Source organism: Neltuma alba, unplaced genomic scaffold (assembly GCF_004799145.2).
Source record: "Neltuma alba isolate B1F8T4 unplaced genomic scaffold, ASM479914v2 tig00007765_pilon, whole genome shotgun sequence".
NCBI classification, from domain to species: Eukaryota; Viridiplantae; Streptophyta; class Magnoliopsida; order Fabales; family Fabaceae; genus Neltuma; species Neltuma alba.
Genome location: NW_021634860.1, coordinates 25031 through 45843, shown reverse-complemented (window position 1 = coordinate 45843; position 20813 = coordinate 25031). Strand labels below are relative to the sequence as shown.

General features: G+C 38.2%; 5 protein-coding genes across 5 annotated transcripts; 3 read left to right on the top strand and 2 right to left on the bottom strand.

The window, feature by feature from the left end:
• Positions 1-1637: 1637 nt before the first annotated feature.
• On the bottom strand, positions 1638-4760 carry LOC114753195 (urease accessory protein F-like). The gene is made up of 3 exons (XM_028941857.1): positions 4680-4760; positions 3449-3915; positions 1638-2487 (listed from the first exon to the last, which is right to left on the bottom strand). The coding sequence occupies exon 3, from the start codon at positions 2430-2432 to the stop codon at positions 1713-1715; it is 720 nt and encodes a 239-aa protein (XP_028797690.1). The 5' UTR covers positions 2433-2487; positions 3449-3915; positions 4680-4760; the 3' UTR covers positions 1638-1712.
• On the bottom strand, positions 3464-3868 carry LOC114753199 (uncharacterized). Its single transcript, XM_028941861.1, has one exon. The coding sequence runs from the start codon at positions 3866-3868 to the stop codon at positions 3464-3466; it is 405 nt and encodes a 134-aa protein (XP_028797694.1).
• Positions 4761-9467: 4707 nt separating the features above from the next.
• Positions 9468-12037, top strand: LOC114753198 (replication protein A 70 kDa DNA-binding subunit-like). Its single transcript, XM_028941860.1, has 11 exons — positions 9468-9620; positions 9838-10111; positions 10209-10305; positions 10440-10567; positions 10660-10697; positions 10792-10962; positions 11035-11144; positions 11285-11405; positions 11481-11642; positions 11726-11758; positions 11849-12037. The coding sequence occupies exons 1-11, from the start codon at positions 9468-9470 to the stop codon at positions 12035-12037; spliced, it is 1476 nt and encodes a 491-aa protein (XP_028797693.1).
• A 1332-nt stretch (positions 12038-13369) lies between these two features.
• LOC114753197 (uncharacterized) lies at positions 13370-18245 on the top strand. The gene is made up of 11 exons (XM_028941859.1): positions 13370-13499; positions 13587-13676; positions 13750-14091; positions 14343-14480; positions 14696-14752; positions 15506-15604; positions 15685-15771; positions 15863-15943; positions 16234-16309; positions 16395-17320; positions 17401-18245. Exons 1-11 carry the CDS (start codon positions 13370-13372, stop codon positions 18243-18245), a joined length of 2871 nt encoding a protein of 956 aa, XP_028797692.1.
• A 72-nt stretch (positions 18246-18317) lies between these two features.
• Positions 18318-20356, top strand: LOC114753196 (ATP-dependent DNA helicase PIF1-like). The gene is made up of 2 exons (XM_028941858.1): positions 18318-18618; positions 18705-20356. Exons 1-2 carry the CDS (start codon positions 18318-18320, stop codon positions 20354-20356), a joined length of 1953 nt encoding a protein of 650 aa, XP_028797691.1.
• The last annotated feature ends 457 nt before the right edge of the window (positions 20357-20813 follow it).

The window sequence follows — 20813 nt, the reverse complement described above, 5'->3', positions numbered from 1 at the left end:
TATAATTCTCAAGAGAATTTAATAAAGTAAACAACCAAGGTTGAAGACTTTTTTATTGCTTGGGTATAGAAATATATAAAATTGAATTTCTGTGGTATTGTTTTTAATAAAACTTTAAGTTAACTTTGATTACATCATTTTCATTGGATACAGCCTGTAAGACACAAAACTAAGATTACACTATGGTCCAATTCCAGTACAACTATTTATGACTGGTTCTTCAGTATTAAATAGTGAATACGTGTACATCTAGAATTTTAAATATATGCTAGGAAGAATTATAATAAAATATTTCATAAGGACAATGATTGCATTAAGAATCTCAACATTAAATTTTGAAAAACGAAAAATCAAAATTTAAAATTGTGTAAAGATTTATAATTCAAGATCTCAAAGGATCTTCTATCATTGGATTCTTCAATTTTTGAGTACTTTTGATATGGAATTCCATCTCTTTAATTGTGATTTTCACTATGAGTTAAATGAGAGTTTTTTTTATTCTCGATATAAAATTCTAATTCATTTTATTTGTCAAATTTATAATTTTTCCAACCATCTCCTTTGATCGCATATATTTTTTATGCTTTAAATTATTAAAGTGCTAATATCTTAGATAAACTAATTTTTATAAATTAATTATCTATTTCTTACGTTTAAGACTAGAACAATAATACTGTTTATGTTTTGATTGACACGATAGAAGATGTGGGGATTGGTTCCTCAGCAGAAAGCAGGTTGATGGGGCTAAAATCCTTTGACGGGTTAAAAATGCAAAGTCATCCGAATGAAATCATGAAATGCCTGAAAATGAAACATTTATTTTTTTTTGTAAGAAATTTTGAGAGCTAGAGAAGTTATGGTGCAATAGACTTAAGTCCCCTTTACCTTTTTCTTTCATTTATTTTCTTGTTTTATGTTTCATTGTGATTGAACCTTCTTATTTTTACGAAAATATTTTCTTTTGGCTCAGAATAGGTATCTTTCAATTGGAGATAATCTTATTTGAGATACTGCCGCTTATAAAGACACTAAATATGAAAACATCTCTCAACAAGAATTTAAATCTTAATTTACCATGCTGCGACAAATTAGCTCTTTTCATCAGATTCAAATTTCATGAAAATGTTCTATGGACAAATTGATGCCTTCAGTAAATGTCTAATTTATCTGAATTGGGCCGGTCATCAGGCCCAATAGACCAACCCAGTCATTATCGTTGGATCGGCTTCGACTTTGAGCACAAGATGGGACGCTCTGCTTTGCAACGTCATAAAACGAACCACGATATCCACCCCCCCCCCCCCCCAAAAAAAAAAAGGACACAATGACCTACAAGCACCAAACTGTAGCCCCAAAGAGGAAAAAAAACCACAAGTACCAAACGAAGTTTTGATTTACACTATAATTCGTCGTGTTCATTTCCTGTTATTCCTTATATCCATGCTTCCAAGACCAATGCCAGGTACGAAATCTCTAATGTGAAATAGCCTATGGACCCAAAAAATAACCAGGGAATGCAAAGAGTAATACTGTTATAAAGAGTATTAACAAGCCAGGAGATAGGTGAAAAGTGACCATTGATCAAAATTTCAAAACAATTATAGTAATCAATACAGTAAGGCCAAGGAAACTAGATGGGCGCCCCTTTTGCAATTTTCATTCACACTTCCGAGTGCTCAGAAGTGTCAAGTATGCTGAACTCTTCGTGCCTTTCAAGAGGAAAACAGCCTAGAAAACAAGTAGACATGGCAGCCCTGCACAACATCTAACAGAGGAGCTGTCTGACATGCTTCCTCTGCCGCACGATTCAACCATTTTTCCAATATATTTTCAGCTATAGGTGCAATCTGGTGCTGCAACATCGCTGCCCCAAGAGGTCCCACCAGATTCAGCCTTGTTGCAGCAGAAATTACATCTCTCATTGTGATGAACAAGTAAGCTCTCTGAGAAACAGTAATGTCAAATCCAAGTGCTCCACATATAAGTCCAAATATTGGAGCATGGTGAAAACATACAGACCCTGACCGAAGAGAAGTATCCCTCATGGTTTTAAGAGAGGGAGTCTCGGAGAACATGGCTGAAGCCACCCTCATCAGTGCAGATCCTTGCGAGATTGATGCCTTTCGACTGACTTCATTGGTTAAGGTAGCATCCAACATTCTGTCAAGCCTGTGCCAGGTTTCCAAATTCAGTGACAAGGCAGCTGAGTACACATAGGGAAGGAGTAAGCTTCCAGTATTCTCCAAAACATGGATAATAAAAGTCTTAAGTTCATCAGGACTAGACACCAGGTGGGACTGAACTGCTGCTTCAAGGCCAAAAGAATGAGCAAATCCACCAGTAGGGAGAAGTGAATCAAGCAACTGCCACTGACTCCACTGTAGAGAAGAGTCAGCTAGGCAAGGTCTATTACTCTCTTCATTTGTTTGCATTTTAAATGGTAGTACTCCGGGGGTGGACTGAAAAATTTCAGATTAACGCCAGTGCCTGAAGGATTAAACCAAGCCCATATATTCACTTGCTTAAAAAGCAACAAAGATTTCCATATTTGTAAGGAACATCTAATAGTGTTAAAGAATCACAATATAGCAGCTATCTTAAACTATACAGAGAAAATATCAAATTAAAACTATTATCTTTTCAGTGACCTGTAAGAGAGGAATGGTCCAAATCTGTTTATGTACAATGACTCTAAAGAAAACCTGACTAGAGTAGATGCTCACAGGCGAGTGCCTTCACAATCATGTAATATAAAGTATACATAAAGTAAGCCACAGTCACAAACTGTTCGTCCCCATTACTTCAGCATTAGCATGCAGGAACCTTCACTTCCATTACAATCAACTAGCCTAAAAGATTATCTCCATCACACTCTCCAATGAGAGACACAAGTGGAATAACCATAGTTTTAAACAACAAAAAGAAACATAAAAATCAAAATTTTAAAAGTGTCAAGTCCTTTACTTGATCTTTGAGTGGCAATCATAGACAAAAAGGGAAATAAGTAGCCATCTTGGTGGGTTGTCAATTGTTAAGATCTTCCTAGATGTTGAAAATTCATCATTATTCCATGGATGTTAGTCATTTAGATGAAAGATATGGACATTAACAACAGTAGCATGCCTGGGCCAAGCATGTACATCACAGAGTCTTACACCATCTTATTTGAGTGCTAGGAAAACATAACAAGTGTACATCTCACAATAGATTAATGGACTTTGGGCTTTTCTTGTTAGCAACAACAAATTTAGTCCATTTATATAGCATTTTTCTTAATTATATTATTTATTCAGATACTGAAAACCAGCAAGCACGAAACGATCACATGGCTCTACAAAAGAAGTTCGAGGCAATACATTAGTGGAGTTTCATAATAATTTACTGCACTGTAGCATTCTCTATAATCTAGAACTAATCAATAGCAAAATAATAAGAAAAAATATTGAACCTAAGACTTGTTTTCTTAGGATTGAATTTCGTCCTTTTTCATGAAATGGAAGCCCATAATATATCTATATTCTCCAGTCCCAAGGCAGCGGGAGCAGTAATCAAGGCCACTTCCACCACAAGTCCTACACCATTTTGGCCATTCACCTTTTGGGAGCATTTCTGAATCAACATTGTTTGTCCTCCCTTTTCCATGACACTGGTGACAATCAACCCTTCCACTCCCCTCACAGACTACACAAGGAGGATCTGGCTTCTTTCTTCTTTTCTTCCGAACATTTGACTCTGTCCTCACAACCCAAGATGGCTTCGTGAATGAGAGATGAGGCACTGAGTTGGAAGAGCGAGGAGGAGGTAGACCATTAAAATTTGCGGCCTCAGCTCGGACCATTGTTAGTAAACTCGGAGTTCTGAGTGCCATTTACGCCAGCAAAACTCCAGTGTCCACTTCAACTCCCCCAGCGAAATCTGAAACAAATGAGTCACCTACTTACTATGGTCTTCCAACAACCATTGCTAACATATTGATCAGCAATAAGCATAATTGTGGCTATGGGTACTTTTGGCCCATTCTTGCTTACATATAGGTCAGACCTTTCAATCAGTAAGCTACTGAAGATTTTTGGTGAGTTTACTGTTAGTTACTACGGAATAACAATGAGGAAAAAAGGCACCTATCAGAAGCCTCATCGGTAATTAAACATTCCAAATCTAGAAGTCTTGCTAAAAGCAGGATAAACCTAAAAGTGAGGGAGACTGCTTCCCCACCCGTTTTTCCTTTCTGGTTTACATCCATAATTTGGCTGAAAATGAGAACGAAAAGAAAAAAAGAAAACAAAGAAAAGGAAAAATACAATTCCTAAGGTGTTTGCATAAACTTTCTAATAAGAACTTAAGACAATCATGTTACTTGGTCGTAAAAAATATCCAATTGCTAGCATGCACACTAATCCGAAATTCATAATTACTTGCAGCAAAAAAAGAAAATCAATCAATTCATTATTAATTAATCAATGAAGGTTACAAGGAAAAACCGGAAAGCGAGATAAAGAATTCCGCAAAGACATGAACCAAATCACATAAATCCGAAAGCTTTCCAACAGCAGTTTCGAGTTGATGGACCGAAATCACTCAACGAGCTAATAAAAGGTAGGCAAGTAAGAAAGATTAAGGATTGAAACTGTTCGACAGAAATGAAAGTAAAGCTAAGGAAACCCAGAATTTGTATCAACCTTCGGCTCTGCACGTCGACGAGAGAGATGGAAGTGACCATAGGAACCAGCAGAAAGTTTTCTTCTTGCTAAATGCTCTGCCAGACTGCTCCAGTCTCTCCGAGCCAAAGAAAAATCCGCACTGAAGCAAATGCACAATAGCGTTCGCCTTTTTTTTTTTTTTTCCCGGGCCGAGATTGCAATGGCTTTACCTCATTTTGGGCTTCGAATGCGCTACAGCTTAAGGAAATGGGTTTTCTTTTCTTTTCTTTTTAAACGAAAAAGGAAACATTCCAACATGACCATGAATACTATAATCCCACGTTGTACCATAAAAAAATATAACTAAAAGATCAACATAACTAATAAATAAAAATCAGTGGCTGTATTAGCCGGTTGTGATTTCTCAGCAGCTTATCTCACATATTACTGTGCTATGAACAGTACCGGCTTGTGAACAGTACCGGCTTGGGTTACGTGGCTGTGTGCACGATGGTCATTGCTGGAGCCATGCATTTATTATGGAGGTTACGTGTTCCGGATGTAATTGGGGGCTATACGTGATGGGTTACTTGGGTGGTTTTTAAATAAGCGTGCATGGTAGTTAATGGTGACCATAGTTAGTGAGTTACGTGGTTCGTGTATAAAATTGGGTTTGGGTACGAGAACTTTGTCGTCGAAACTTCCATTATTGCAGTTGAGGAAGGGTCCATCGTGGTATTTTTGTGCCTTTCTTTAATTGTGTGTGTTTTATGTTTGCTGTTGGGAGGCCATATTTATTACAGTTGAGGTTTTTTTTTTTCCTGGTAGGTGGGAGTAGAGGGGTCGATTTTTAATGGTTACTCTTTAAATATGGCGGGGAGTGATGCGTTGTAAGGACGTTTGTTCTTCTTTCAAGAGTGCAAGTCGGTTCCTCTTTCCCTTCCATAGTCCTCAGTTTCCAAGGGCTTTTTGCCAGAGTCCCTGTTTTGTAAGCCCTGTTTCTTAGTCATATAGTTTGCCGTTGAGTCAGTAACCTGCTAGAGATGGTGGGGGAGTACGAGAGGCTTGATATTGTTGCTCCTTCGGTGGATTCCTGGAGAGTGATCGTGAGGGTAGACAGAGTATTCTGGAGGACCGATTTTGACGTATGCGACCGCAAATGTGGCTATCTGAAGGTGTTGATTTTACTGGACATGATTGTGTTTGATGAGGAGGTGAGGATTTAAATATATATGATTTTTTTTGTGGTTTGTGGTTGGCTTTTTATATCTAATCGGTGAATGTTAGTGTGTCACTACTGGTCGTAGTTGGTTTGTTCTGTTTATGAAGTTTCCTTTTGTCGCATTGCATTAGATTTTACTAATTGTTTTATGGTTGGTGTTTTGAGGGCACGAGGATGTTGCTTAGACTTGATGGGGACGACATGATTGAGCATTACGGGAACGTGCTGAAGGAGGAGAAGATCTACTACATTAGGAATTTCGAGGTGCGGTATGATGGGGAAGGGATTCATAGCAGCTATCACATGGTGCTGGGGCCAAACATAGTTGTTCAACGACGCTTACATATGTTGCCAAGTCGGTCTCTGAAGATAAACTCCATTGACAGCATTCAGATGGAAATCTATCCTGAATACCGGGTTAGAGGTTAGTGCAATGATTTAATAGGTGTTAGGGGGTTTGTGTTTAGTTTTGTTGTATCAGGAAATATATGTTGAAAATATGCTGAATGTGGAGTGATTGCATGAAATATGTGTAGATATTGTGCAATACGCGTTTGTGAAGAGAGTGGAAGGTAAGGATATTGTGTATTTTGTTGCAACCATTTAATTGAGTTCGAGGAGTACTGGAGCATTTCTGATCTAGCTAATTTTTGTGTCTTCAGGGGTAGCCTCATTAACCAACTACACGAATGCAACCAGGGTGTTCTGGAATCCTGTTTTTCACGAGACCATACCTCTGAGGAGGAAATTACTGAAGCCTGCGGGGAGGAGATGAATTTAGGCGCAGCTGTAGTACTGTAGTTAGTCAAGGGGCTTAATGAGGGGTGACTGTGTATATGGGTGTGGGCCATTCATGTTTTTGTGGGGATACTTAACTATAGTGTTGTAGGCACTTATGATGTTTGTTTTGGATATTTTGACTAATGTATGGTGTGTTGAGGGTGGAAAGTGTATGCCCAGTGATAAGCAAAATCTTGTGTTGTTGGAGCGTTTTGTTCTTGGTTGATCCAAGGTCATGCCGTGTGATAATGAATCCACATAGGTATATTGTTAAAGAGCCTTGTCAGATACGAGAACATTTTTTGGTTATGAGTTGTTATTTTCTATCTATTAAGGGTATTTATTAAATCAGGAAAAGGTCCAGATATGCGATAAAATTAGATTTTTGTGAATATGAGTTGCAAATGAACGACTTAATTGGTCAAATATTGCAGGGTAGAGTAGTCGTTTAAGGCAAGTTGAAATGAATGGAAAAAAGATGTCTCCATGATATTAATGCTTTAAAACATGTGAATAAAAAAAGGTATCTCCATGATATTGTCGGCTTTGAATTCACTTTGGGTTCTCATTATTTTGTTTTTGAATTAAACATTGGATAACATTACTTAGAACAACCGAAGATTACACATGGCCTCTATCATCAGGAGGTTGATGAATGATAAAAAAATTACTATCACTTGTGTCAGACAATTTAGGAGGATAATCGGTAGTACGATTGTCCTGCTTGTAATAATGGTAAGCCTGTGCTATCAAGGATAGAGGAATGAAGACAAAAAATGACGACGAGAGTGCAACCTTTAGTTTCGGTAACTAAAGAAGTTGAGAGGAAGCATGGGGATTGTAAAATTAAGTCAGTCAAGAGATTGTAAAATGGGTGAAGAAAGATTGAGCAAGTTACGAATTGATCTACACAGTCAGTGTCTTCTGGATGGTTGTTCAAAATGGTGATGGTGTTTAGATGTCTCGGAGATACATGCAGCATGCGTGTTGGGAGTGAGGATTTGATATAAGACAGCTTTTTTGCAAGTTCTGGCTGTTACTTTCACTTTTTAAGGCTGGGTTGCTTTTGATAACGTGTTAGAGAAAGTCAATGTTTTTCATGTGAGCTGATTAAAGTGATTTGGTTGACTTTGGTTGATCCCGTGTGGGTTTATCAATGAATGTGTCAGGGGGCTGGCGGTGGTTAGATTTTGTGTTCGTGGTGCTGCTTCTGTCCTTTTGCCGGTCAGTTAAGTGTAAAAGCAGCAGGTTTTGATGGCTGTATGGCGAGTGTGATGGATGACAGGTCTGGGAAGTAAAAGTGAATTTGCAGTCATCTTTTGGGATAAAGTGTGTTTAGGCTACTTTGGTCGGGATAATGATTTGGATAAAAACATTATATGGTTGTAAAGCAGGTAATAGTTATGAATGGTTTGAGTGTGTATGAATGGCAGCAAGCCAGGATCAAATAAACAAATAAGCAGTGGACTGTCAATGTAGTATTTGATTTGTGTTAGCGTTGTGGGATTAAATAAATACAAGCCAGGATCTGTGATAAGTTAAGAATGATTTTACAGTGGGGAGTATATATTTCTTACATGTACGTGTTTTTGCATTTCAAGAAGGCGGGGACTGATGGTGGCCGGTGTGATTATGTTGCTATAGGCCTACAAAATATGGAGGTGCCTGTGATAAAATCAGAGGGGATATTTTTTGTTGTTTCACAAGGCATGAAGGTTTGGTCTTTTCATACAGGCAGGGTGCTGGGAAGGAACATAGGGGTATGATTGTTTAAGTTAGGAGGGGTGTGAGTTTAAAGATTGGTAAGTTGAGCAGCAGAGTGACAGGTCATTGGTTTGTGAGCGGATTAGTTGGCACCACAATGGGTTGCAGAGCAAAAAGTGTTGGTGGTGAAGATATGACGTGTCTCAAGAGGAAGAGTAAGTGAGAGCAAGATGGTGCCAAGGAAGCATGGGGGTGTAGAAGTCCTGATAGAAGTCTGCTGATAAATTGCGTGGTATATGAAGCAAGACAGTTATTACTTGGTGCATGGTGGATAATAGTGGTGGGATCAAATGAAAGAAGTGGTAATACTAATCCATGCTCAATAAAAAGGGGCATTGATAAATGATAATTTATGATATTAATTGATGCCGCTATGTTTTGGCCTGATTGTGTATTAAGCAATGCAAAAGTGATTTAGATAGGGTAACTGCAAAGGATTGTTATTACTTCTTGCATTGCCGCAAATGTGTTAGGAAGCAGTGCTGTCATCTATGCATTAGAGTCAGACACGGGTTTATAAGAAATAGAGATGGGTCGTGTAAATGTTACAGGAAAACGCTTTCGGTGTTATAAAGGGGTTAATGTCAATACACAGCTATCTATTTTAACATAATTTGAAATGAGGTCGTGAGGGCAGAATTGGCGGGTAGAAGGGTGTAAAGAGATTTTATGCTTATACATTCAAATTTAAACTAAAAAAAATAATAGTCACTTTATGTGTGGAAATCCTTTGCTGATGGACATGATGAATGGTCTTGAAAAGATGATATTAATGATATGAAGGCTATGCGGGGATATGATGTGCCGTCAGTTAAGCTGCGTTCTTTTGTTTTGATGAGCTGAAAGTTGTGCACGATGTCTGACTTTTGCAAGTTATGATAGTGTTAGTGTCAGATATATTTTTCTGTCATGTGTTGTTATGTCAGTATGGTTGTTCACGTAGGTGGTTCTATAAATGGAGCTCCATAGGCAGGCTTCCTCACCGGCACTGCTGCTTGAAGAGAGACCAGTGAGAGGCAGAGGCCTGTGTTGGTTAAGAAAAAAAACACCGCTCTTTCACTATGTCGACCTTGAAGATTTCAAAGCTGAGAGAGGTTGATGATTCTACTGATAGATGGAGGATTGTGGCTCGTGTCATTAGAAGATGGAATGTGTTTAACAAGGATGCTCCTGATGAGGTCTTCTGTATTTCAATGTTGCTGGTTGATGAGGAGGTATTGTCGTGTTAGATATGGTTTGAAATATAGTTATGTAGTATATAAGTAATCGATGGGGTAGTAGAGGTGTTTAGTTTTGTCAGCTGAAAAATAAATGCGGGGTAGATATAATCATGTAGATGAGTAGATGTCATGTTTGATTTATTCAATTGGATTCTTAATTTCCTTCCTTTCTAATCAGTAAAGGGTTTATGTGGATTTGCATGATATGCAGGGGACAAGAATCCAAGCATCGGTCATGAACAAGAGTGTGTTTGATCTTTATGAAGAGAGGCCTTTGGAGGGAAGGATCTACTTCATTGCTAATTTCTCTGTGTCAGCCAACTCAAAGGAGTATAGGGCTACCAACCATCCCTATAAGATTACCCTTGGTGCGCTGACATATATCCAGGAAAAAAATGCACCAATTCCTGAATATTCATATAACTTTTTCCCTATAGCTGAAATCTTGGAGGTGGAACCAAAAAACAACATTGACTATTTGATTGGTAACTATATTAAGCATAACTTTATTTATGATTATTTTGGTTGCCTCGAATGTAGACAGAGGGTCAGGTACTGAATGCATTTGGTAATCATGTGCAGATGTCATTGGCTTTGTCACCTCTATCGGTGCCTTGGAAGAATATCGCGTGAACCATGAAGTCAAGAATAGAGTGCGGCTGACTTTATCTGACAACTTGTATGGTTATTACTCGATGGATATTGTTTTTAAACTAAAAGTTTGAAGTCTGGTTATGTAAATATTTGATGCATATGCGGTTGTTATTTGGTGGAAGGTGTGAGAAGAAACTTGACGTGTTTTGTGAAATGCAGGGAAAATTCAGTTTCATGTGTATTGTTTGATGAATGTGCAACTGAGGTCTGTATGACTGACTTTACAAGGCTGGAAGCTCCCATAGTAATCCTCATTCAGCTAGGGAGAATTGGATTTGATGAGGACGGTGAGTCTTAGAATAGTAGTTTGGTTTAGTTGTTATGTGTTTAGTGAGGTTAGTTTTTAGTTAATAATTAGACTTCAACAAAAAAAATGCAGGGAAGCCTGAAGTCTGCAGCTCTTTTCATGCGACTAAGGTCTCCTTTAATATGAATTTTCCAGAGGTGAAGCAGTTCATTCAGAGGTATTGGTTGTCATTTATCAGTGCTATGTTTTTTCTGTTGCAAGCAGAGGAAGCTAATGCAAGAAATATGTGGTTGTGACAATGCAAAGACATTGCCTTCACCAACAATCAGCACGATCTCTGCAGGCGCTCCATCTCAGGCCGTGAATGCTTCTGAGAGAAGCTTGCTTGCTAATCATCCTTTGATTTCAATTTCTGAGATAGAAAATCGGGGTGTGGTAAGTGAATAATTCAGAGAGTTAGATACCCATTTTGAAGTTGATGATGAGGTAACTATGGATGTCATGCAGGAGGACTTTTTCTTAATTAAGTGCACGGTGCTGAAGGTTGACACCAGGCATGGCTGGAATTATCTTGGGTGTGCTAGGTGTGGCAGTAAGTCCAAGACTGAATCCGGGAGGTTGGTTTGCTTGAACACACCATGTAGGAGGAAGCCCCAGACTTTTGAACCCAAGTAATGCATGTTTAATTTTGGTTTTGTTGTTATTTAAGAGGTATTGTGATTGGAGCTTTTGAGTGTCTAATATTCGAATGTTGCAGGCTGAAGGTTCACTATACAGTTGCTGATGACTCAGGGAAGGCCACGGTGGTCTTCTTTGACAAGCTGGCCTTTCAATTTCTGGGAAAAACTGCTAATGAGATGAAGCTGCAGCTAGAGAAAGTAGTTATTAATCATTGAGTTTGGTCCAGTATGATTGGATTTGTGATGCTAATATTCGGAGATTTGTGTTTGTAGGAAGATCGAGGGTATGATTTTCCGGATGAATTGGACTGTTTGGTAGGGAAGAGGCTGCTATTGAAGATTAAGCTTAACAAGTACAACATAGACTTCCCACACTCTAGCATCTCAGTCTCTGCATATACTGAGATTGTTAATTTGATGGAGGACTTTAATAGGGTAAGAATGTAATTCTTTGTTGGTATTTCAAGGAAGATGTTTTATTTTTTTGTGAAACTGAATGGTCTTCGTTTTCTACATAGGCTGGGGAGACAACTGAGGAAGTTCCTGAAGAGGTAAATGAAATAGGTGATATTACTATCTGTTGATTAAAATTTTTGGGTCAGAATTATATATGAAATGACTTGATCACTTTGTGTGTCAAGGAATCCAATTATGTTCATGTGGAAGAAGAGACCCCTGAGGATAGTGGTGTTGCTGATTCACAACCAGTCAATGATGAGCAGAAGGGGGACGATACTGAAGTGCTTGATGTCATGCCCATATCACAGGCCTACCCTATCGCAACTTATAAAGGGAAGAGAAGGTTACAGCAAGAAAGAGTGCTGGGTTGAAGATGAAATCACTGGATGGGCTGAAGGACTCTCAGGAGAACGTTGAATGGAGGCCTGTTAAGATCATTAAACAGGAGAAGCCTTGAAGCCACATTGTTGCTCTACTGTGGTGCTGTGTTTATGAAACGTAGGATGATCCTTGGTCTGTAATCGTTAGGTTTCATCTATTTTGGCCTTGAGGGCAATGTGTTAGAACTTAGTTGTGTTATGTTAGGTTTCATCTATTTTGGCCATGAGGGCAATGTGTGAGAACTTAGTTGTGTTATGTTGTGTTTAATCTGTTTTGCCTTAGCGACAGCAGTCAAGTCAGTGTGATCTTAGCTCAAGTGGCGTTAGGCCAGAGCAGCATGTGCGACATTGAGCAAGCCATGTGCATGTATATGTGTAAGACTATAGAAGACCAGGATCAATAATGTCTAATATTTTGTGGTATTGGTAACAAACGTTGGTTTTATGGATGGAATTTAGTATTAGTAACGATGGCAAAAATTATGGCGCAAGCATACCAGTAACTGAATATATGTATCAATTGATGGGGTGTGATAGAGAATACTGAGTTTCTAAATAAATTGGAATACATACACATTCAACGGTGAATAACTATGGTTTTATTGATTACTTGGGTTGATGAACGCCTGAGAGGAATGGATGTCTCATGTGGTTGCATACAAAAGGAACTTGGAGGAAAGGGACAGGGGCCGTAAAAGATTCATCAACTGGTGTCTGCTTTAGTTTGGAAATTAAAGTGTGTTTAATCATAGATCATATATTATGGAGTTCACAGAGCAAGATAATGATTAGGTGAGTACTGTCGTATTGGTTAGTAAGTGAAGTATAATCGGATCTGTATATTTGGTGGGGGAAGGAACCACATGGTAAACACAAGATAAAAGTGATAATCAGTGTGGAATGTGAGTGGACATTCACTTTGGAGTCATATGGTCGGTTTAATAAATAAGAAGTGAGTTGAGTCAGTAGTCCGTGAGGCATAAAATGTGATTCAGAAAAAGGTATAGGAGGAATAGGTCAGATTGGAAGTCAGTAGGGAGGGGGTAGGTATAAGTGAGTATCGTGGTGATGTGACACATAAAGATGTTCTTTTCAGGAATACAGTAGGGGGCCATAGCTGCCCTGTGTACTTTAAAACAAGTCGAGTGGCTAGGTAGTGTTAACAAATTCAATTTCATTCAGCAATGAGCATTCATTTGTCACGAGTGTGTCTGATTGGTGACTGAGAAGTGATTGTATCATTAGGAGGTTTGTTTTGCTGTGTACAGGTATTATTTAGTCATAACAGGACATTATAGCATGGTTGAGGACATCTAGGTGATAATGAAGAGGAAAAGTGATATAACAATTGCAGAGAATAATGAATCAGGTGAGGCAACAGCTTGTGATTGTCGTATCCACTCCTTGACTATGGCGATGCAGGCTTGCCATGGATCTCAGAATTCTCGAATATGTAAGTGAGAGTGACAGACATATAGTGAATATATATGGTAAGATATAAGTGTCAGTGATTGTTAATGTTGTTATTTGGGACTTGAAGGTAGCCAAAGTGATGTGGGTAGCAATCAGCCAAGAATGGTGCAAATCAGTCCTGGCTCCTGTCATCAGGGATTCGAGCCTCTCAGCACTGGTGAAGTTATCATTTTTTCCCTGTTCATTTTTCGTAGTGGAATTGAACATTACTTTGTTCGTTGTTTTGATAGTGTTCTGGATGTCTGATGAAGGTGGTGGGTACAATGCTGATGGGGAAAGGAGTCGGTCTGGAGAAGCAAATGATAATCTAGATAAAGAGAATGAGTGTCCTACCAGCAACACGCAGCCAAGCTCAACTCTGACTTGCAGCCAACGAGTATTAGCTAAGCGTTGGGGAAGAGCATTGGCTTTGCAAGACATCAGTAACATGGCATATATCTTGGATTTAAAGTTTCAGTGTGTTGAGAGGCGGTGGCCAGGAGTAGGAACAAATAGTCAAAGTGGAGCAGAAAATCTCAACTATCAAGGGGCCGATAGCGGGGTCAATATGAATGGTAAAAAAAAAGTTGAAGGTATGGGAACATGTATATCAGATTTCGATTCATGAACATGTAGGAGGTTTTTTGGTTTTGATTTGTAGTTTTGAATGTTAGTCAAGTTTCAATTGGGATGGAAGAAAGTTGTAGCCGCTGGATGTATTAGTTATGTGTAAAAAAGTTAGCACTGACAGTCACTCTGCATGACTTAAACAGTCATGGGGAATGAAATAAGCTGATGACTATTTTATCAATGCTAATGGTGGAATGTGCACTCAATTGTGTAGGAAAAAGTAGCAGCAGAAGAAGCCAGAGGAATTCTTTTTTTGCATCTGCTGACATGATGGAGAATTATTCTCAGCGACAATATTTAGCGGATGCAGGGAGTTCAGCGAGTCAGGCTACGCAATCAGCTTCTTTTTCAGGTTTGTGTTGATGTAAGCAGACGGGAGGCAGTAATTCTTTCTTTCTATTAGTGTTGTGACGAGAACAAATGTTGAGTGGTGTAAGTTTCAGAACTGAGGTGTCATCTGGAAGGGATTAGAAGGTTAATTGTTCATGTGAGGTTGAATGGGAGAGAGCAATTTAGACGAACTAATTTGCTATTCTTATTTGTTTCGAGACATGTTATTTGGTTCAGGCTGTGCAAGAGGCTCAAGAGTTGATTTTCAGGGACCTGCTGTATCATATATGCCAGGTTGGTGATAGATAAGGTTTTATGACCCGTATGTGATAGATAATGTGCAAGGGTAGCATGTTTTGCGACATAGGAAAATTAGTTCTGTGGAGAGATTAAGACATGCTGTTGGCAATTCCTGGTAATGCTGAGTGCCGTTTTTCTTTTTGGGACAGCAGTACTGACTGTCATTTTAGCATCAGTATATGATGGAAATAACTACTTTTAGATATTGGGTCATGTGGGCGGGTGAATCAGAGTGGACTGAATGCACTGATAATGAATTTAGGTGTTTAAGTTGGGCCTTATTGACTAATAAAAAGTAGAAGACGCTAAACGTGGGGAATGCATGTTTTTTTCCGGTTACAGCATGAGGTGTGGGCATTGGGCTTATGTTGAGACTTGGATATTTTTGGTGGGTGTTTGTTGGAGTGTGTGTATTGCATTCAATGTTCAAAGTTCAATGTGATGGAAATCATATTTTACATAAGGCTGGGACTTTTTTTAGGTGAACTAAACGTTACTTAATTACACGCCTGCAAGGATTGACATAACCATGCTAATGATTAGGATGCAGGAACTTAATACTAATGAATTCCTATAATTTCATCTTATGTTAGGTGATATTTTACCTTCGTTACACGTGTGGGAATAATCAGATAGTGACTTGAATAAGTAGCGTGCACCAATTCAATTGCATGCATTTGTTTGTTGTTCACTATATATGTATGGCGATGTTTTGATGTGAGATTATTGTCATTTTGATGTGATTAGTTCCGATAGAATTGCAATATAAGGATTTGGAATTCTGCTTTGATAGAAACATAACATCTGATTCTGGCAGGAGTGGTAGTGATTCAGATTATAGTGCAGGTAATAAAATGAATGAAGGCATGATTTATTAGTTTTTATGTTAGTCCGTAAACCGATAGTGATTTATCTTTGTGATATAGAAAATGGGCGAAATGGGCATAATTTGGCATGTAATCATAGAAGCAATATTGCCGAACCAAGGAAGATTGGACCATCTTGCTCATTCGGTAAGCAGGCCAATTGTGGTGAAAATGAAATGTTTTTCAGTGATACCATGTATGGGGACGTTACATCCTAATGTTCTTTTTGTTTTAACAGGTTACGTGGATGAAGGAGATGCTGTATATAAATGTCAGTATTGTGGGGCATTCATGTGGTTTAATGAGAAAGTTGGGAATTGTAAATCTGAAAGAAGTCCAAAATTTTCATTGTGTTGCTTGCGTGGGAAAGTTCAGCTACCCTTGATGACTGCACCTCCTGAAGTGTTGAGTCGTCTTTTTTTTGACAAGAAGACACAAGAGTCAAAGAATTTTCATTCAAATATTCGGTCATATAATAACATGTTCTCTTTTACTTCGATGGGTGGAAGGGTTGATCATTCTAAAAATTCTGGAGGCAGTCCATATGATATACTTTTGTTTTGGGTGGAATGAATTACCATAAAATTGGGAGTTTGTTGCCATCTGAAGGTTCGAAGCCTGTTTATTCACAGCTCTATATTCATGATACTGAGAATGAAGTCTCTAACCGTATTTTTGCAGTAAGGTATGTTTTTTTTGTGGCTTGGATGGTATAAAAAAAGTATAATGCTAGAAGCATAATGCACTTTTTTTTTTTAATTTTTATGCAGTAAACATTTGAAGGATTGCTCCATCGATGACAAGATTGTTGATCAAATCAAGAAGGTACTTGATGAAGTAAATCCATTTGTCAAACAATATCGCTTGGCATCATCAATGATTAATAATGGACCCCATTTGGATGTGAAGCTTCGATTAATTAGTGGGAGACAACATGATGGCCGTACATATAATTTGCCATCTGCTAATGAGGTAGCTGCACTTATTATGGGGGATATTGATATGAATTTTAGTAGGAGAGATGTTATAGTACATGAGCTTTCAGGGTCGTTGCAGCGAATTGATGAGTTGCATGCATCATATCTTCCATTGCAGTATCCAATTTTATTTCCTAAGGGGGAAGATGGTTATAGGGATGATATTCAACATCGTGAAGAGACTATTTCTTACACAAAAAAGAAGAAAATGCTTAGCATGAGGGAATATTTTGCATATCGCTTAATGGCACGTGAAAATGAGATCTCAACTGTATTACATGCAGGGAAGTTATTCCAACAATTTATAGTTGATGGGTATACTATGATTGAAGCACAAAGGCTGTTATGGGTGAGAACCCACCAAAAGGAGCTTAGAGTAGATTTATACCAAGGCTTAACAGATGCTTTGTTGAGTGGTGAAAGAAATGCAGCATCAACAGGGAAGCGTATTGTATTGCCATCTTCATTTACTGGGGGGGCACGTTATATGCTAGGGAATTACCAAGATGCAATGGCTCTTTGCAGATATTTTGGATATCCAAGCATATTTGTAACCTTCACGTGTAACCCAGCTTGGCCAGAGATATCACGATATTGTGATGGGCAAGCACTGTTGTCCTCAAATAGGCCAGATATATTGGTAAGAGTGTTCCAGATGAAATTGAAAGCTTTGATGGCTACTATTAAGAAGAAAAAGATTTTTGGGACAGTTCTTGCAGGTAAATGTGATAGAAATATAATTTGTGTTGTTATGTTTGTTGACTATATTGTCTTACTGTATTTTTTCTTCACTTCACAGATGTCTATACTATAGAGTTCCAAAAAAGGGGGTTGCCACATGCACACATTCTATTGTTTCTTAGCCCGCATGATCAGTTGACTAATCCAAGTGATGTTGACAAGGTTATTTCTGCAGAAATTCCTGATAAGCAATCAAATCTGGAGTTACATGAAATAGTAAAGAAATTTATGGTGCATGGGCCATATGGTTGCTTTAATAGCAAAGCTCCATGTATGAAGGATCATAAATGTAGTAAGTATTTCCCTAAGAAGTTTGTTGAAAATACTGTGATTGATGATGAAGGGTATCCTACATATAGAAGAAGAGATGATGGTAGGACCATAGAGGTAAAAGGGGTTCCATTGGATAACCGATACATTGTTCCTTATAATCCTACTTTGTTGCTGAAGTTTCAGGCTCATATCAATGTCGAGAAGTGTAACCAAAGTACTGCTATAAAGTATTTATTTAAGTATATTAGCAAGGGTAATGATAGGGTGATTGCATCGATATATGATGGTAACCAGGAAAGTAATGGTGTGCGAGTGGTTGATGAGGTCCAGCAGTATTATAACTTTAGATATATCTCAGCATGTGAAGCTGCTTGGCGGATTTTTGCCTTTGATATTCATCATCGATATCCTGCGGTTGAGAGGCTTAGCTTCCATTTACCTAATCAGCAATATGTGATGTATTCAAATGCCGATGATGTGGCGGAGGTTTTAGATAAGCCAAGAGTATGTGAATCAATGTTTCTTGCATGGATGAAAACAAACTCAAGGGAAGATTTTGCAAAAACATTGACATACTCAGAGTTTCCCCAACATTATGTGTACCAAAGGACTAAGAGGGAATGGAAATGAAGGGAGAAAGGATTTGCAATTGGTAGGATTACATATACACCACCTTCATCTGGGGAACTCTATTACCTTCACATGTTGCTCACAAAAGTTAGAGGACCAACTTCATTTGAAGAGATTAGGACAGTGAATGGAGTTATTCAACCTACTTTTAGAGATGCATGTTATGCTCTTGGGTTGCTAGATGATGACAATGAATACATTAATGGAATTAAAGAGGCGTCGTTTTGGGCTTCAGGTGCTTCTTTAAGGAAGATGTTTGTAAGCATGCTATTATGTCAATCATTGAGCCGACCTGCTTTTGTTTGGAAGGAGACTTCAAAAATGTTGTCAGAAGATTTATTGTACATTCCACGCCAAAATCCGCTATCATTAGGTGAGCATTGTTCTTACAATTAGTGTAATAGATGTGCTTTATGTTTGTTATTATTTATGAATGCTTCATAGTTATTATTTTTGCAGGTGTTTCCATATCAGATGAGCAGAAAGAACAAGCAGCATTAACAGAGATTGAAGCACTATTGCAAGAAAATGGGAAGAGTTTGCAAGATTTTCCTTCTCTTCCATATCCAAGCTCTTATCCTCCACTTGATGTTCGTAACCATTTGATATTGCAGGAATTAAATTATGATCGTGGGTTTTGTGAAGAGGAGTCAAGAAAATTATTAAATGCCCTAAATGCAGAGCAGAGGAATGTATTTGACGTAGTGATGTCTTCATTGTCTTCTGTATCTACGACTTTCTTCTTTGTGTATGGGTATGGAGGAACTGGAAAGACGTTTTTATGGAATGCGTTGACCTCAACACTTCGTGCTCAGGGTGATATTGTTCTTACAGTGGCGTCCAGTGGGATAGCTGCAACATTGTTACCTTCTGGCAGGACTGCTCATTCAAGGTTTGCGATCCCTATTTTGGTGAATGAAGAATCTGTGTGCAATATAAAGCAAAATTCGGCATTAGGTAATTTAATTAAATCCACCAGGTTGATTATATGGGATGAAGCTCCTATGGTTCAACGATTTTGCATTGAAGCATTTGATCGTACATTGAGAGATATTATGCATTGTAATCATCCTTTTGGTGGGAAGTGTGTTATTATGGGTGGTGACTTTCGCCAGATTCTCCCTGTCATTCCTAGAGGTACGAGGGCAGATATTGTGAATGCATGCATTTGCTCTTCATATTTATGGGATCATTGCACTATATTCCAATTAACTGAAAATATGCGTTTGTTCTCCTCATTATCATCTGATGAAGATCGAAGTAGTTTGCAAAAATTTTCACAGTGGTTATTAGATGTTGGAGATGGTAAGTTGGGTATGTCTCATGATGGGATAGCAGAAATTAAGATCCCTGATGAGTTGTTGATTGATAGGTACAGTGATCCGATTGCTACAATTGTGTCATGGACTTATCCTGGTTTGTTGGATAATTTGGGCAGCACTAATTATTTCAATGACAGGGCTATACTGGCGCCCACAATTGATATTGTTAATCAAATGAATGATTATATGTCTTCACTATTGCCTGGTGATCCAGTTGACTACTTTAGCTGTGATTCTGTTTGCAAGTCCTTCCAGGATCGTGATGGGTTTGAGGATTTACATACTCCTGACTTTTTGAATAGTATAAATTGTTCCGGCTTACCAATGCATAGATTAACGTTGAAGGTTGGTACTCCTATTATGCTTTTGAGACACATTGACCAAGCTTCTGGATTATGTAATGGAACGAGGTTACGAATCACTCATCTTGGCAATGTTGTCATTGAAGCTGTGACGTTGAATGGTTCAAAGCCTAATCAGAAAGTGGTAATTCATCGCATGGATATGAATCCTTCAGATTGTCGGTTGCCATTTAAGATGAAGAGGAGGCAGTTCCCTATTACAGTTTCATTTGCCATGACAATCAACAAAAGTCAAGGACAATCATTGCGTTGTATGGGTTTATACTTGCCAAAGCTGGTATTCACACATGGTCAGCTGTATGTTGCTCTTTCTAGGGTTAAATCTATTAAGGGCCTTAGGATTCTTCTCCATGGCAATGATTCTAATAGGAAGAACACAACTACAAATGTTGTCTATCGAGAAGTTTTCCGAAATCTTAGTATGTGAAGTTGGCTATGTTTATGTAAATTGTTAATTAGACAAGAAGCATAGCTTATTACCGGCAATTTTTGTGACTATTATGTAGTGCTTTTTTGATGCTATTGGCAATTGGTATACATGTTTGCTGAATCTGTTAAGTGAACAGGTGGCTGAAAAGAAAAGCGCAGTGAATTCCCCGTGCATCGCACGGGGGAGTGATTGCTAGTTGGATCTAACAAAAAGAACTAGTTTTTAAATGTAACAAAATAAGATTTGAATTCTCATTAAAAGATATACTCACATTTAGTAACCAATAGTGTATTCTCTTTGAGTTATGGAGATTATTTGTCATTATTATGTAGTATTATATTTACAACCAAATTGCATATTCAACTAGCTACACATCCAAAACAAGAAAGTATGTTCTATGGCCAGATGTTAATTGACAAAAAAGAACGATGAACTTTAAATGTATCATTTTGTG